Source organism: Ailuropoda melanoleuca, chromosome 18 (genome assembly GCF_002007445.2).
Source record: "Ailuropoda melanoleuca isolate Jingjing chromosome 18, ASM200744v2, whole genome shotgun sequence".
Lineage (NCBI taxonomy): Eukaryota > Metazoa > Chordata > Mammalia > Carnivora > Ursidae > Ailuropoda > Ailuropoda melanoleuca.
In genome coordinates this window covers 646375-665009 of record NC_048235.1, presented here as the reverse complement: position 1 = coordinate 665009, position 18635 = coordinate 646375, and the positions used below count along the sequence as shown (strand labels likewise).

Here is an 18635-nt window from a genome sequence, read left to right as displayed (position 1 = left end):
GTATGAAAGCACAGTAGTACCTAGTCTATAATGCTAAACAAATGTTGGATGTTGCCGTTGTATACTATCAGAGATGCTTGGCTGAAGTTGGGGGTGCGAAGTATACATTTTTCAAAGCATGTAATTATGGTAGTTCTCAGGGGCTGGGTTTGAAGGCCGGAAGTGCGAGCCACCAACTCATACTGCATTTACGTTAGTGTGCCTTCAGTGTCGGGTTATAACCAGAAAGCAGAAGCACAGAGGTGGGGAAGAAGAGCTCAGGACAGGACGGCCAGCTTGTTTGTGATGTATTAATTTTCTAAAGCAGGTGTTGGGAAAGTTTTTCTGCAAAGGGCCCCTTGGTAAATATTTGACACTTGGTGGGCCGTGTGATTTCTGCTATAATTACTCAGTTCTGCTGTTGAGACAATGCATGTTCCAATAATTACAACCATAGGCAATACATGTTCCAATAAAGTTTTATAAAAATAAAAAAAATTAAAAAAGGAACTGATTTAGAATTCAGACAGATAAGACTTAAATGTTAGAAATATTTAGCATACAAACTTCTCAATTATTTAATGTTCCAGTCCAAAATGGTTGCACAAAATAAATATCCATTTTTACATGTCTGAAACACTTTCTATATAAGTTGACCAATTTGAATAAACTCATGCAATATTAATACCAGAAATATAAATCAAGTTTTCTTAATCTTCACCTTCTCTACTGTGCCATCTCTAATTGTACCTGTCTCTCACTTTATTGTATGTACTATATAGAACAATAGAAATTAATATATGTATATAATCTAACTATAGTGTATGCAGACTACAATATTTATAATCTCATAAAATCATATATAAATAATATAATCTTATATATGAAAATATATGTATACATATCTTATACATGTGCATATATACATATATATATGTATATATTCTCATCTGAATGGAAAATTATCTTGGAGATAGCTACACGTAGATAGAGATATACTTATATATAATAATCCAAGGTAATTTTTGACTCTGAGTCAACTCCTAACAATCAAGTTACTGTAAATTTTAAGATTAGGCCCTGTAGAAGTTGGCTTAAATCAAACATGACTGAATAGTAGTGGAGGGATGCCACTGCCACTGTGAGTTGCAGAATGATGCCTTTTTATTGAATGAAATATGTGATTCTAAATTAGTAGACTTTTTCTTACTCAGATACAATTTTCTCAGTTTCCACCCCTTTTATAGAGTTTGAATATTTAAATTTGCATCCTAGCATCTCTTTTTCACTAAAATCAGAGTTTTCTATTCTATAATATGGTACCTCAAAGTTATACCTGACTTTGTAACCTACATTTGCACCCCATCTAAACTTTTCCCTCTGTACTATACCCGGGCAATTGCTGGTCCAGAATATATTTAAATATTATGAAAATTAAATAAGAGCTCCACTTCACTCCATCACATGTTGAATAACAATAGGCTAGCCTTCTTACTGAGGACAACTATAAAACAATAAGATATATGAGACAATTATCTTGTTAAACAACAAACAGTGCATAACTATGTTCCTTAGGAGAAATCAGAGAGGTGAGCCCATAATTCCCCCATCATTCTCTATATTTTTCTTACTGTGTAGTTGGAAAGTGCAATCCAGGTGGTATGGTGGCTTGGTGAGGTGATGCAATAAAAATTATTCTAGGCTATTGAAATAGAACTTGCAGAACAGGGAATATGAGAAGGGCCAGCTGAGAATGGGACAACCCCATATGTGTGGTGGGCATTCACTGGCTGAGGGCCAGACAGACGACCATGGGTGAGACCCCGTGATGTAATGACCTTTTGCTACAGAATTGAGATGGACCATGATATTAGAGGTCATAGCCTACTGAGAAACACTGTACATCTGGCCAGTCAGAACTCTTACTGTGTACTTAGGACATTCCACTGATGCCCATAAAACTCCATGCATTATGAATATGTACCACTCCCTAAAATAAGTGGAACATGCTAGAACTAAGAGCAAAAACATGGTAGAAATAAGTCTGAATAGATCTCCTCTAACAGAGAATGAAACCGATGGCAGGACCCCAAAGATCTGCAACTAATTTAAAAGTCCATGAGAATAAACCCCAGCACCTTTTGAAGGAATGTCATAATCCAGGCAACATTTTGTTCACAATGTCCAGCATACAATAAAAAAAACACTACATATGGAGACCTCGGAATGATATGATCCATAGGCAAACAAACAAACAAACAAAAACAATAGAATTAGAATCTGATCTTGAGATCCTGATCCTGAGATGACCCAAATGTTGAAAATAATGAATAAGGATTTGAAGCAGGTTTTTAAAATATCTTCACGGACTTAATGTTAGAGCCATAAGCAGGGAATTTCAACAGGGAAATGAAAATAATAAAAACAAAATCAGATGGAAACTCTGGAATTGAAAAATACAGTATCTGATATAAAAACTTTTCTAGATAAGCTTAGCAGATTAAAAATGTCAGAAGGGTCAGTTAACATGAAAACAGTTCAATGAAAATTACCCAATCTGAAAACAGAAAGGGGAAAAAAAAGAATGACCCACCTAATTTCCTATGGGATAATACCAACTAGTTTAACATACTTATAATTGGAGTTTTAGAAGAAAAACAACAGAGAAAGAATGGGGCAAAAAAATGGTTGAAAAATAATTTGTTAAAAGTTAACCAAATTGGGTGCCTGAGTGGCTCAGCTTGTTAAGCAGTCAACTCTTTTTTTTTTTTTAAAGATTTTATTTATTTATTTGACAGAGATAGAGACAGCCAGTGAGAGAGTGAACACAAGCAGGGGGAGTGGGAGAGGAAGAAGCAGGCTCATAGCAGAGGAGCCTGATGTGGGGCTTGATCCCATAACGCCAGGATCACGCCCTGAGCCGAAGGCAGACGCTTAACCGCTTAACCGCTGTGCCACCCAGGCACCCCTAAGCAGTCAACTCTTGATTTTGGCTCAGGTCATGATCTCAAGGTTGTGAGTCTGAGCCCAGTGTTGGGCTCCATGCTGGGAGCCTGCTTAGGATTCTCTTTCTCCCTCTCCACATCCCCCCACAAAAAAAAAAAAAAAAAAAAAAAAAAAAAAAAAAAAAAAAAAAAAAAAAAAAAAAAAAAAAGAAAAGAAAAGAAAAGAAAAGAAAAGAAATTAACCAAATTTGTTGGGAAAGTATATCTCCCAAAAGCAGAACAAACCTCATTTAAATACATCCATATTCTATTAAGAATGGTCATTCACTTGGGACTGTACATTCTATAACAGGTTTATTGATAGAAAAAGCACTTTGCACATTTAAAAGGTGAAATAAATTAAAACAGTTGACAGTGAGTGATGTTTTTCCATAGAAATCTCACTTTGGTACTGTGATATAATACCATGAGTTCTATTCCAGCAAAACATAAATGAATTCATTTATTTGATTAGGAGAGCTTAATTGGATTTCGCCTCATAATACACCTAACTCAGACTATACAAGTATTTTTAGAATGGCATTTGTTTATCTAAAGTTAGAAATTTAAGTGTTTCTTATAAAATGCTTAGAAACTTGGCCGTTAAAATCTGTGTACAGAAAGAAGTGGAAATGTTTCAATATGGCAAGTATTTCTCAAATATGCTATTCCCCACACAATTGACTACCTCCAAACCTGCATTGCACAGAAGTCATGGGAATTTGAGTAAGTAATGGTATCATTTACTCTCACTGTAATAACAAATGATGGGAACGAATATATGCCTAATCTTACAGCACCCCCCCAACACACATGTTTAAAAATTTTTGGACATTCTGTAGCTTTCTATTTTTTTCTCACCTGTTATAATAGGTCTGGATCTTTGGGGCACATATTATTCTCTATAGCAAAGGGGGTTCCAGTGAATTTTGCATTTCCACCAGTGTTAGCCATGACCATGTATTCAGTCCACTGAAAGCATCTTCCTCCTGATGAGACGAGATCAGGCGTGTTCAGGGTGGTATGGCCATAGACATCTTCCTCCTGATGAATCACCTTTTCTGAGTCTATCAAAAGCCTTTAGAGCCTGATGGGACATTGAATAAATGGTAAAAGGAAAAAAAAAAGGTTCATGAAACACAAAATAAAAATATTTTAAAAACTTTTAAACATCAGAGAACTTATATTTCTAACATATTTCCGTGATTTCAGATTTTTGTTACCAATCCACTCTTTTAATTATAGACTCATTGACTGAACTTTTCAAGTGGATGTATCTTAGGAAGCTGCTTAACTATAACTATATCATTGGTTTTAGTTGCCTTAGGCAACTCTTAATCCTCTTTCCCATGAGACTGTGATAAAGCCTACATTTTATCCAGGTACTAGATGTGTGATGACAGTGATTATAACGAAAATGACAATGCATCAGCTACCATGTATTATGCTACTACTGCTAAGATGCCAGATTGCATTCTATGCATTTTGCACGCAATATGTTTCATCTTACAACAACCGAGAGCAAGTACCTTTCTTATACCCATTTTATAGTGAAGACACTACATGTCAAGAACTTGATTTGATCATTCACATTTACTTAAGTTGTGTGATCAGACTCAAACCCAAAACTAATATTCAACTCAATTTAACAGCCATAATCAAAATATAGCATGCTACGTGAACAGTATTGGTATCTGTAGGCAATAAAGTGTATTTGGAGTAAGTATAATGCTCTTTTATTATAGATCGAGTAAAAGAAAATGATTATTTACTGAAAGGAGTCACATTAACCAAATGTACTTGAAAAGTATTTAAAAAGTTGTAACTTTTTACTTATACAAAAATCTTGTTTCCCTTCTGCTGACTATAAACGTAAGCTCATGTTTTCCTTTAGGAGGCTCTCCTCCATCATGATAGAATGCATGTGAACACAGACATATCGAAGCTAATTTCTAGTCTTCATCTTCATGGGCATACCATCAGTGAAAGTGTCCCTATCATGAAAAAAAAAAAAGTTAACCATGAATTTGAATTTGTAGAACACAGTATTTGAGGGACTTTCTAAACATTAGGATGGCATTATCATGACGGGTATCTTCTTACTGACAACATAGCTGTCTATAAATTAAGTTGAATATGTTCACCAATCTCTTGCTTCATTTTAGCATTAGCCTTCAGAGGTGACTTTTAAAAATTGCTACACAGGTTTTAATAGCAGATATGATTAGAATAAAACACGAGAACTTGGTTGTCTTGTTGCTTTGCTAAATTATGAATTAGATCTATACAATTCTCTTTTTTGTCAGGCTTTCCATTAGTACATATACACAATAACCGCCACATACTAAATGATGAACGAGTGTTTGTTGAATGAATGAGTAATTGTCTCGAAGAGTCCAGCCTCTTGGCATTTTTGCAATATGGCATCTTAATTGATGTTACAGCCATCACAGAACTTTTGAGCTTTAGAGAATGTTAAGTATCATCCACTTCACGATCGGTAAATAGATCTCATCTCAAATGACATCCAGAAAACTGCTGAAAGATCTGTGCGAGGAAGGGTTTTAAATTCACAGCAGATTCATCAGAGAAAAAGGGTTGTGACGGAGTGGTTATGCCTGTCATGAGCACGGGTGGAGAAGAACCAGCACGCATGTGTTGTGTTTGCCAAACATGATCTACTCCAACATGAAGGTCAGCGCATTTTTTGGTGCGATATGATAAGCGATTCCCTAAATGTCTGTTACAGTGGCTCTTCTATGCTATGCACATTTCGTCGTCTGTTTTCTTCCATACTTTTAAGAAGAGTCTATCTTTGAAAGTGGAACAACTAAAGAGGCAAGAGCATTTGTAAATATTTTGGTCATTCTCAGAAATGGTCTCAGGATACATTCCTGTTATTAAAATCCAGCCAAAGGTCACATTCTTTCTACGTCTGCCAGCTGCACATTGTGTGAGAGGGCTAGGGAGAAAAACTTAACATTTTTGATAAATAGACAGCACAAAAGGCAAAAAAAAAAAAAAACCTTATTCTGGGTTAAAATCATCACCTTGATACACACCCAGCAGCTGCTGAGCTTGCTTTGCTGACTACGGAATGTGCGAGGGGCACGCGTGGAGTGTAGACCTGTTGCCCTGCCCGTTGTTAGTTGGCGTCTCAATGTCTGTACATGGCATTGATTTCTTTCTGGAGAGAAGTGGAGAGAGCAGCCACACCAAGGCCAATTCACACGGCTGCCGTTAGATGGGGTAATGCCGAGGAGACCATCTACCAGGCAGTTTAAGCAAATTCATTCATATTCCTCAGGCGTCCCCTATATTCCAATATGAATTATCCTACGGTTGTGAAATATGACCTGATTTGTCCAGAATAAAAAAAGAAATCAGCTGTTACATGAAGGGAGGCCCTTCTGAGTTGCTATTACCATATAGATCTTTTTTAAAAAATCATTTTTTTTGTATTATAAGCATGTTAAATCTTAAAGTAGCAAGGCTTTGAATTTTTTTTAAAGATTTTATTTATTTATTTGATAGAGAAAGACAGCCAGCGAGAGAAGGAACACAAACAGGGGGAGTGGGAGAGGCAGAAGTAGGCTCTTAGCAGAGGAGCCTGACGTGGGGCTCGATCCCAGAACGCTGGGATCATGCCCTGAGCCGAAGGCAGCTGCTTAACGACTGTGCCACCCAGGCACCCCAAGGCTTTGAATTTTCAATGCTTTAACTTGTCTTTTAATTTGTTTTGAAGTAATGTACTTTAGGAAGAATAATACGAAAATACAATTTTAACGTTTGTAACTCATCGAGAAAATAACGGATGAATCGTAAAGTAAAATACATATTAGACACCTTCCATAGTAGTAGATCCTATTTTAAAAAATGAATAAATATGTCGTCTATTACACAGTTGACCTTTGGTCTGTGGCATTCATCATTTTGGTAGCAGCTCACTCTCCTTGTGTGGCCTTGTCCCTCATAGCTGTGTCCTGTGGAAATCCCGGCACGCCCACCAACGGCATGATTGTCAGCAGCGATGGCATCCTGTTCTCCAGCTCGGTCATCTATGCCTGCTGGGAAGGCTACAAGACCTCAGGGCTCACAACACGGCACTGCACCGCCAATGGGACCTGGACGGGCACAGCCCCTGACTGTACAGGTTAGTGACTGCTGTCGTGTGCACCTGAGGCCATGACCATGACATCTAGTTGACTGAGGAAAAACTCACTTACTCTATAAAGTATTTTATTGATCTGTAATTCATAGAGAAAAAAAAGATAGGCATATATTTGATAGGATGACTCTATTTATTAGATTGTTTTAGAGTGTTCTTCACTTTCTAATTTATATGGTTGAAGCTATTCCCAATGGCCAGTTCGGTTGGACATTGTAAGACTGGGTCAAAAAAAAAGGTGAGGTTTGTCCTCTCTGTAGCCTATTTATTTTGCAGGGAAATAAGACAAGTGTTTAATTCTCTGATGACATTCCAAACACACTTTCTCCTGATGGCTGATCGGAAGCGTCCACAAACAGGGCAGTGTTGCTGTAACAATTTTCTACATCATCACTTTGAATAGCAGCTTAAGGGGAGTAACTTGAACAGAAGTCATGACTAAGTCATTGAATGGTAATTTTGTATTTTTCTAATGCTTTTTTGTTGTCTCCTGCTCCTTAGTTATAAGTTGTGGGGATCCAGGTACTCTGGCAAATGGCATCCAGTTTGGGACGGATTTCACCTTCAATAAGACCGTGAGCTATCAGTGCGACCCCGGCTATCTCATGGAGCCCATCACGTCATCCACCATCCGTTGTACCAAAGACAGTACGTGGAATAACAGCAAGCCAGTCTGCAAAGGTGTGTGTCATTACTTTTTTGGTCTTATTCACACACACAGAAGTGTTTATTGAATTACATTTTGCTATATTCACAAGCAATTCTGTAGTCCTTCTATATACTAGGAATTCTTGTAAACTCATTGGCAAATAAAAATCACTTCATTTTCTTCGTTCATTAATCTCAGCTTTATAGATGTGAAAATCAACTTGCAGAGAGGGTTAGTAAATGGCTCAGGACACAAATCAGGAACAGGAGATGCTGGGACTCAGACAACAAGCATGCTACCTCTAATTCTGGTCTTTTTTTTTGTTGTTGTTTGTTTGTTTACAATTTTATTTCTTTATTTGAAAGAGAGAGAGAGAGAGCATGCTCAGTGGGGAAAGGGAGAAGCCGGCTCCCCCGCTGAGCAGGGAGCCCCACGCAGGACTCCATCCCAGGACCCCGGGATCATGACCTGAGCTGAAGGCAGATACTTCAACGACTGAGCCACCCAGGCGCCCCTAAGTCTGTGTTTTAAATGCCAGTGCTTTCCTCTTTTGGTACACATGTTAACCGCAGCTATATTAAGGCTTAAGACAGGTACAATAGGGAAGTGTAATTATAAGACTTTCAAGTCAGCTTAGAGAGAGGAGCCAGTCACCAAATAAGGCCGAGAACATTGGTACCATGATGTTCTGGGGGGTCTGGCACCTGGGACCAAAGCCGCCACAGGAATATGAAGGTGGTATGACAACATTTATGACTCGTGTGGTTGGACTTTCCAGGGAGAGCAGGGCAGGTTGAGGCCAGTCTAGAGGCCTGAGTGAAGGGGCGGCGGGGTGGGCTCTGATGGTGAGAAAGGAATGGAGCCTGTGGAAGTTGTCCAAAGGCAGGGGTCTGCATGGTTAGAACACCACCGGCATCATCTCAGGGAGCACATGCAGGCTTTCTTCTCAACTGGGCCATGAGCGTGGCTGACCCCAAACAAAAATGCAGTGCCTGGCTCATTGTCAGCCTAGGATCACAGATAGTTCTGTGGGAGTTCCGTGCTGGACTCTGGGCAGTGGTAGTGAGGAAGGTGTCATTCTCGTTGGGTTCTGAGAGAGATGGGGCTTGGGTCTCGCTTGGACAGCTTCGTGTGAGGCCTCAGTGGAGTTCCATGCTCAAGCACACGGCTTCCTCTCCCTTCTCATGCGGGCATGATCTGGGACCGTGTTTCCCTCCCACCAGGGGGAAAGCGTCACCATGTCTCCTGTTCTTCCAGCTGCCATCATTAACGCTGAACCTGTTGCAAAGCCGCAGTAGCTAATGTTCACTGAAACTCACACAGTAGTGTCAGGAGGGGTCTAGTCATCTGAGCACGTTGATGACAGCGGCCAATAAAATGGTCTGGCCTCTGGAACGTCATGTGTTTTTGTCAACTTCTGTTTCCCTCTTTAATAGCCAGTGCAGTTGTCTTTACCTTCGTGGCCAACCAGGCCCTTCCAGATGAGACCACAGTCCCCCCCTGAACCTGTTTAGGCTCAACCCCTCCTGTGTGGGACCACGTGCTCAATACTGTTCCTGCCTGGAGGACTGTCCACTTGCTATCCCCTGTCCCGAGTGTGTGTTCCCCGACACTCCCATGTGCATTCTCAGACATATTGGTTGAAAACATGCCTAAGATGAAAGGCCGGAGAAAGGCCCGTTTCCAGCTGCTGGGTGTGTACCTGTATGTGTGTGTGACTGTGTCTTCCTCACATGAGAATGCGTGTGTGTGAGCGCGCACGAGAAAACACAGGTGAGGATGTCTATACGTCCGAGTCCCTTCTTCTGCTGCCTTCTGCCACTGGCACACCTCCAGTGTGGGAAATCCAGAAAGCTCTTGGGTCTCCCAGGAAGGTGTGTCCACAGTGGTCCTCCAAGAGCCGATCATCCGTGGGAACCATGTCCATGCTCTGCAGCTCCATGCAACGTAAACGTCAGGCACAGGGATGCTGTAAAACACTGGCGAGGAGTATTTCACAGACCCTTTGCAACCAAGCAACTGCCTGGTTTTTAATGATTCAACAAATGGATCGACAGTCTATGTCTTCTAGATATTATATGGTATCTTTAAATGTAAAAAAATACAGATAGTTTACCGTCCGTATACATAAACCAGAAGGTTGTACTCACATCATATGAGCAAGCACTGATTTGATTTGTCCTCAGGAACCACCATGAAAAGACATCTATTGCATGAGAGTATCTCTTCCTTTCTTGGCCTTGTATGTATTGAGAATGTCATGTTCAATCCTGCTTTCTTTTACAGTGTGATATGCTGTGACTTCCCTTTGCTTTTATGTACTTGATCTGAATTAATGAAGAAATACTGGAGAGAAGTTTTATTATTTTGATTTGTTCTCTTCCTCGATAATCCTTTTATTAAAAGAAAACCATACGTAGATGTCATTTGTAATCCGGGTGAAATGAAAATGTGGGTCCTCTGAGTGTTACAGTTGGGGCGGAGGCCCTGGATGTTCAATCTCATTTGTTCTTTGTAAACAGCTGTCGTGTGCGGTCAGCCTCCTCAAGTACCACATGGAAAAGTGGAGGGAGCAGATTTTCACTGGGGTGCCAGCATAAGTTACAGCTGTGTGGACGGCTTCCAGCCCTCTCACTCCGCCATCCTCTCCTGCGAAGGCCATGGAGTGTGGAAAGGAGAGGTCCCCCAGTGCCTGCGTAAGTCCTCCAGCAATGTTCGGTTCTGGGGTCCCGCTGCACTAGAGCCTAATCAGCTCCCAGTCATTGCTAGCCACACTGCAGGAGGCAAAGGCTCACATTCGAGGCTGCCCTGCTCAAGGCAGGTTGATGGGTTTAATAGTTACACCCAAAGATTTTGCAGACGCTCGTTACACAAGGTGGATGAGTCAACCTGACCCAGCGGTGCATACCGTCAGCTGACTGTTCGTTGTCTTCCATAGCTGTGTTCTGCGGAGACCCAGGCACCCCTGCAGAGGGGCGGCTCAGTGGCAAAAGCTTCACCTATAAGTCGGAAGTCTTCTTCCAGTGCAAATCTCCTTTCATACTGGTGGGATCTTCCAGAAGAACCTGCCAGGCGGACGGAACATGGAGTGGCACGCAGCCCACCTGCATCGGTAAGAACTGCAAGACAGCCCTGATGGTGCTTGGGGATGAGGACATTCTCTGAAATCCAATCACTTGTGGGTCCACAGATAACGTTCCATAGATCATTCTCTGTGGAAGCACTCATCACCTACTCTGGTTAAATCGTGCAGACCAAGTTTGGAGTTGAAGTTAAGAGGATGTTAAAACAACTGCCAGATGTCTTTCTCTCATTTCCGTGTCCCCACCTCAGCTGGCAGGTGCATCCTTGCCGGGGAAGACAGCATTGTAGAAGATCCCATTACTAATGCCCCACTCCAAAATGGCGTCACCCAAAAGACAGCATGGCTGTTGCTTGGCGGCCATCCCCTTGGTGCCCGTCTCTTGTGCAAGTGTCCTCCCCGCCCCGAGCCACCGGCGCTAGCAGTGCTGGAAGGAGTGGGGCACTTATGTTCTGGTGACCTGAGAATATGACAATGAACTTTGCAAGTCAGAAGACGCTTTCCATGTGACTTAAACCTTGCATTTTTAGGTTGAATTTCTGTCTCATGGAAAGGATTCAGATACAAGTTGCATTTGTCAAAAGTCAAATTATTAGTGGCATAGATGCCAGAACAGTTCATTTCCATTAAGAGCAATTTTCTTCAGACCTCACTGTTGCAGACTTAAGTTTATTGACGGGTTAATTTTATTTCACCCAGCTGTACTGAGATGAAGAGTAGATGTTCTGCATATTTGCAGGAAATAATTAATGATCTATAGTCTTGGTTATTTTCTAAGGAATGGAATGATTTCTCCTTAAGAACAAAGGTGTTCAGAAATAATTTCATTGAAGCACTGTTTGTTTTTAATAAGAATCGCGTTTACTGCTGTTTCATTTAAACTGTGGCTATACGCTTGCTATCGCTATACTAAGAAACAGTGTTCTTCCTTCCCATAGGTTAGTTTCTCTTGAAAACAAATGTTGTAAGTTAGCTATTTTGTTTTCATACTAGCAGCTAGAGAGCAGCAAATAATAAAGCTGCATGCTCCTCATTGCTCACGTCGTACAATTTTTGGGGGGAAAATGTGGGTCTACCATGTGCCTCAATTTTGAAGCATTCAATGTATTTCTCATTTGGAAGTCTCAAAGAAAATTAATTCAAGAAGTTTGCGATAATGTAATGGATGACTAAAAGAGATGGCCATTAGTTGAATCCTTAAGAACCAAGGGATCATAATAATTATCGAAGAGAGTGTATCAGTAATCAGCCAATATAGTATGCTCGACCAGAAAATGGGAAAGAATGTTCATTCCGATACAGAAAATAATATACAGAGCAGTTTAGAATCTGGTAAAGGACTAAGGAGTAATATCTTAAAGAAGTGTGAAAGGAAGGGGCGCCTGGGTGGCACAGCAGTTAAGCGTCTGCCTTCGGCTCAGGGTGTGATCCCGGCGTTGTGGGATCGAGCCCCACATCAGGCTCCTCTGCTATGAGCCTGCTTCTTCCTCTCCCACTCCCCCTGCTTGTGTTCCCTCTCTCGCTGGCTGTCTCTATCTGTGTCGAATAAATAAATAAAATCTTTTTAAAAAAAAGTGTGAAAGGAAGATGAAAAGAGCAATTTACTTTCCTTTTTAACTTTAATGCAAAACATCTTACACATTTGTGAAAACGGAATTTTCTCAATTTTGTAAGACCTTTTAGTAAAAATATTCAATCCTTATAATAACTGTATCTGGCACTCGTGTTTTTTCTTTCTTCCTCTCTTTCTTTCTTTCTTTCTTTCTTTCTTTCTTTCTTTCTTTCTTTCTTTCTTTTTCTTTCTTTTTTTTTCCCTATGTGAACTTCAGATCCTGCTCATAATACCTGCCCAGACCCTGGTACTCCACACTTTGGGATACAAAATAGCTCCAGAGGATATGAGGTATTCCATTTTTATTTTACTGTGTTTCTAAGTATAAAATAGAATTGACGCTTGAACATACGTGCGTGTTTTTATGCACCTGTCTGATTCATGGTGTATTTCTGAAATAAATACATTCAGGGTGGATTTCTGCATGATATTTTTACTGTCAAAATTGGGATAACTGGATGTATTTTCATTCACATGGTAGCAATTGCCATATTAATTTCTATTTGAAAGTATGCGTAATTGGATGCTTTTTGTCTGCTGACACAGCAATTCTCAAATCAGAGTGACTGGTCACTGAATAACTACACAAAAAGAGACCCTGCCTAGCGACCTGATATAATAGGAAAAGAATATTACCTTTTAGAGACAAAAACAGGAGAAAATGCATTCAGGCCCCTTAGCATAAGCTTATGTCCTGATACTTCTCTTCCATGTGATCTCTCTATATGAATTACTGGCATGCTCAGTATTGCTTTTGACATTCATTTGACTTTTTAAATAAGAGGTACGTGAACACTTTAGGTAATATTAGAGGAATACCTAAAAATGGAAGGTAATGAAGCTTGAAATAAAATGTTTCCACCATCTACAGTAATCAAGTGACTTAAGAGCTGTATGATGATGTGGCTTTGAAAGCCCAAGTTAAATATGTGTAGTGCTTTTAAGTTAGGGATCCCATTAATTCAGAATAAAATACTTTTTTCTTCAGGCATTTCCCCAGTCTCTTCTGAGACTTAAAATAGCCTCGTTGGGTTGGCTCTAACACACATTGGCTACTTCCTGATGACATTCTTACACCCCACAAAGGAAAGTCTCACGGGTGCCTAATGTGTTAAATCTGGTGTATTTGATGTTAGGTCTCAAATATGGCCTCATCCTCAGGCAAATGCTTTCTGGCATCTAGAACTGTAATGCCATGTATATGGGAATCCTGGGAAATACCGTATATGAGTAATGCTATTGCTAACTCACCATCGGTTTTAGAACTTCTAAATCTGCCCGCAAAGTGCCCATGTGAAGTCAACATTTATGGGGACTGCATTCAGCAACATGTCCCTGGGATCTCTCTTAAAATACTAATAGGGGTGGAGCAGAAAGAGATAAAGAAAGGGGGGGTAATCAGAAGGGGGAATGAAGCATGAGAGATTATGGACTCTGAGAAACAAACTGAGGGCTTCAGAGGGGAGGAGGGTGGGGGAATGGCATAGGCTGGTGATGGGTGGTAGGGAGGGCACGTATTGTGTGGTGCACTGGGTGTTATACGCAACTAATGAATCATGGAACTTTACATCAAAAACCAGGGATGTACTGTATGGTGACTAACATAATATGATAAAAAAATATTTTAAAAAAATACTAATGGGGTGGATAAATTTCTCATGCCACTTATAACAAAATAAAGTTACACTAACAAGAACGATACATTGTATCCAAAAAAGCAAGATTTGCTAACAATTCAAAGACACAGATGTCATCTTTCCAAGAGGTGCCGGACACCATCAGAGGCATCTCCCCAAAATGTTTTTTTTTCTTTCATCAGGACACATGAAGTTTTGAATATAACAGATGTTTGTTTGTTTTCTTCAACACTGCATTCTGAAACATACTCACTCAGAGTGAGCCATTTATTCTTAGAACCTCCTGTGCCCTGCTGTGTTAATTATGCAATTTAAATGACTACCCTCCAGTCTCCAGCCCTCCACGTCCCATCAATTCATAAACACCAGGTGAACTTACAGCAATCAGCCTGGAGTAGCCAGGGACCTTCTGCTGAAAGATAATTTATTGAGAAGGACACTGTATTTTCCTCCTACCACTCCATGAGAGAGGCTCTCCTTTATCTTTCTGCTACTGAATAATGTAGCATATTTGCCTGGAGGTCTGATGAGGTCAGTGACATGCTGACAAGGGAATTTGTGGAGATGGAGGCCATCCTGACGGGTGACGGATTAACCTTTTCTCACCTCTAAATCTCAAATCCGTTATTCTTTTGCAGTTTAGATCTATTTGAATTTTTTTTTTGTATAAATTCTGAATCCTACATTTAGGTGTCAATAGTAAGGAATAGCTATGTTTTTCTGACATTCTTCATCACTACTCAGTGTAGCAACTATTACCACACGAGTTACTCATAGTTATTCTTCCCCAAATCCCAATGAGGGAGATAAGGACTGGCCCAGATGAGAAACCAAAGGTAGAGGAATGAAGGAACGGGTCTGACCCTCAGAGCAAGGATCAGGATGGACTCACTCTTCACCTGTACACTCACTTGGCTTCGTAATTAATGCCTTCGGAACAGGCTTGGTTCCACTCACAACTACAGAGCATGCAAATCTCCCTTTCAGGCATAAACCACCTCTCTGTGAACTCATTTCTTTTCCCTTTTCCCTTCCCCCCAACCTGGTCCCATACCCCAGGTGTAAGTGGTCAGGGAAGATGTTTGATTCCCTTCAACACATGACCCTACCTCCTCCTCTAACAACACATTGACAGACCAGCGCAAACTTCCCTTCGAGTCACATCCAGTTAGGGAAGGAAGGCAGATAAATATACAGGTACTTCCGGAACGTTGTCATAAGCAGCATATGATGCATTCTTGGAAGTTAGGAAAGAATGTGCAGAGGAAGTAAAATTTAATAAAATATCGAGAATTAAGGGGTGGGGGAGGTTAGCTCCAGATGGTCTAGAGGGAAGATGTTTCAGGCATGCAGGTGGCAATAAATAGTTCACATACCTGAGCCTTCAGGAGGACAGGTTGAGTTTTGAGATATTCTACGATAGAGCAGGAGTTAGCCAGTTCCCAGAAGTGTTAACAAATGTACATATTGCATGGAGCACTGGGTGTTATATGCAAATAATGAATCATGGAACACTACATCAAAAACTAAGGATGTACTGAATGGTGACTAACATAACATAATAAAAAATTATTATAAAAATAAAATAAAATAAAATGCATTTGCTTAAATAAAAAAAGTAATTTGCTAAATATACCAACTGGTGTAGCAGGGGAAAAAAGTGGAAAAGGGAAAAAAAATCATCATTACATATCAAAGAGAGGAAGGGCTGAAATGAAAGAAAAGAAGCATCCTTTCGTTACCCAAATAAACTCCCTCTTAACTGCCCACAAATCACTGTGTCTACCGGGATCTTTCCTCACGCATCTAGCCTCCTAGCCTTAACACACACTGTGAACAACAATGGCCTGACGTTGATGAGAAGTATCACTGGTGTATCTTACCCTGGAATGAGCTTTCCGGCATACTGTCTTTATATCGCTTACGTCCACTCTGCCACCGAAGCTAATGTTGGATTTCCTCTGTAGGTTGGAAGCACCGTGTTTTTCAGGTGCAGAAAAGGTTACCACATTCAAGGTTCTACGACTCGCACTTGCCTTGCCAATTTAACTTGGAGTGGCATTCAGACTGAGTGTATACGTAAGTGTGATTTCTTACACCACAGCCAGCAACGGCCTATTTACTCTCAAACGTCTGGGAAGGGTTTACCCACAAGGGAAATAATGAGGAACTGCCTTATTTTTCTTTCTTTGATCATCTTGGATTCTCTAAGCCAGAATTTCTCAGAGTTTGATTCCCTAGAACCAGCAGCAGCAGTATCACATGCAAGTGTGGTAGGAATTTGAATTCACAAGCTGCACGCTCAGACCTTCAGAATCAGAAACTCGGGGGCTGGGGTATGGGTGGGAACCAAGAGGAGGGACAGCCGTCTAAAATTCACCAGGCCTTCCAGGTGGTAACAGGGCACGCTCAAGTTGGAGAACCTGCCCAAACCAAAGACAATTGAATGACATCAGTTACCCTCGCAGAAAGAAAGCTTTCATATGCATGGTATTATTCTCCTGGAATATTTACATCAAACCATTAAAGAAGGGTAAAATGGATCACGGAATATGTCACAATATTAATAGAAATACCTCACATGTTATTTTTGAAGTCTATATGAATTGATCATTCAAATCGTTACTTAGGACCAAATTTTATTTTGTGACTTAATCATGAGAAATAGAAGAAATGTTATAGGAATCATCTGTAAGCCAAAATTTCATCCTCTGTCAATTTAGTGATATACAGAATCTTACTGTGTTAAACCTAAAAAAATAGAATGCTGTGAAAAATTATTTTAATAGTATATAAGATGTGATTTTTTTTCTGTAATTATTTGCCAGTATTAAATGTATATTTATTTCAAAGTTATCATTGCTAATACGCTAGTCAAAGTACATATATGGATATCATATGCATACAAGGATAGCATATATGTGTATATATACGTGTGTGTGTGTCTGTTTAGCTTGGGGCTTACTAATATCAGATATTCATATGTTGAAAATTTACTGAAGCACAAAATATTATGATACTTTAAACAATTGCATTCGTAATTTTAATATTCTCAACTTGTTTTATAATTATCTGCCAAGTCCTTTACTTGAGACATATATGTGAACTTTATAAAGAATGAGAAGTTACTTGAGGTTTAAACTTTGCAATCTTATTCACTCCTAAAATAGATTTTAAGGGAAACAAGAATCTATAATATTTCAGTTAGGTGTCTAAACACACATCAAGTTTTTACCAAAATTTATGCGTCATTTAAGCGAATAATGAATTTGTTAGCTGCCATCAGACAAAAACCAAGGCATATTTCTAAATATGTGCCAATCATGTTTAGCTTATAGGACTGGTCTTTTAAGGCGATTTAACATATTATCTCTCTTAATAGTATATCAGAAGTGATCTATTTATTTCAACATTATGATTTATATTCTGAATTTCTACATGCAATTAATTGTACCACTTAAATGTAGAGAGGGAGATTAAATAAATGGATAGATAGATGGATAGCTAGCTAGATGGAGAGATAGATACTTGAGGGAAGGATGGAGGGAGGGATATTAGAGAGAGATGGCAAATCCCAAGCATTGATTATATTAAAAGTTGCAGAGAATATTGGGGATATTTAAAGCCACCGTATTCAGAATTTTGAGTTTTATTTTTGAGTTTACAGTCATTTCCAAATTTTGCCATATTTCCTTATTTCTTTAGATGCTATGCTAACTCTATCATAAACAACTCCTCAGTGTTTTCTAATGGAATACATGCCATTTCAGCCCATGCCTGCAGACAGCCAGAGACGCCAGCCCACGCGGACGTGAGAGCAATAGATCTCCCCACCTTCGGTTACACCTTAGTGTACACCTGTCATCCGGGCTTTTTCCTCGCGGCCGGGTCCGAGCACAGGACGTGTAAAGCAGATATGAAATGGACAGGAAAATCACCTGTCTGTAAAAGTAAGTCACTGATGAGGGAGTGAACACACATCCCCGCAGAGCAAAGAGGAGCGTCGGCAGCCGACCAGGCTAGCTTCCAGGTTTAAGATCCATCAGGAAACAGCATCATGGAAGTGATGTCAGTCACCCCAGCTGAATCTGTGTTCATGTGGTGAGCTGTGTGTGTGGACGTGTGCGTAGTAAGTGTTTGGTACAATGGAGGCATAATTGAAGTAGAAATGCAGATAGTAATATTTGCTCTTCACACTTCAAGCCGTGGAGAGAAGCTATTTGCTTCTAGAAAAGCATAATGAGTTAAAAGGACAAGAACATGCGCCATAGTTTTGGAAAACATACATTTTTTTAAATGAAGATGGGCAAGCATCACCAAGCTTTGGTGAATATATAAATTAAACTTTTTTTTTTTTAAGACCACAAGCTGTTTGGTGGTGGAAAATACATTTACGTATGCTTTACACTGGTTCAATTTTTTTTTTAATTATAAAAGCAATTAGCATGAAAATGGATTTATTACTCACAAATGTGTGTATTTACAAATAAAAGTAATAAATCTGGGTTGGATTTGACAATAGCT

General features: G+C 39.8%; 1 protein-coding gene across 1 annotated transcript in view; it reads left to right on the top strand.

Annotated features, from left to right (window-relative positions):
* Window positions 1–18635, top strand: part of CSMD1 (CUB and Sushi multiple domains 1) — a 1986149-nt gene that overhangs the window by 1946419 nt on the left and 21095 nt on the right. The window contains exons 59-65 of the mRNA XM_034647758.1: window positions 6940–7116; window positions 7633–7812; window positions 10303–10476; window positions 10719–10892; window positions 12692–12765; window positions 16079–16190; window positions 17882–18061. Of these exons, the coding sequence (XP_034503649.1) occupies window positions 6940–7116; window positions 7633–7812; window positions 10303–10476; window positions 10719–10892; window positions 12692–12765; window positions 16079–16190; window positions 17882–18061 (1071 nt within the window). The remainder of the gene's footprint in view (window positions 1–6939; window positions 7117–7632; window positions 7813–10302; window positions 10477–10718; window positions 10893–12691; window positions 12766–16078; window positions 16191–17881; window positions 18062–18635) is intronic.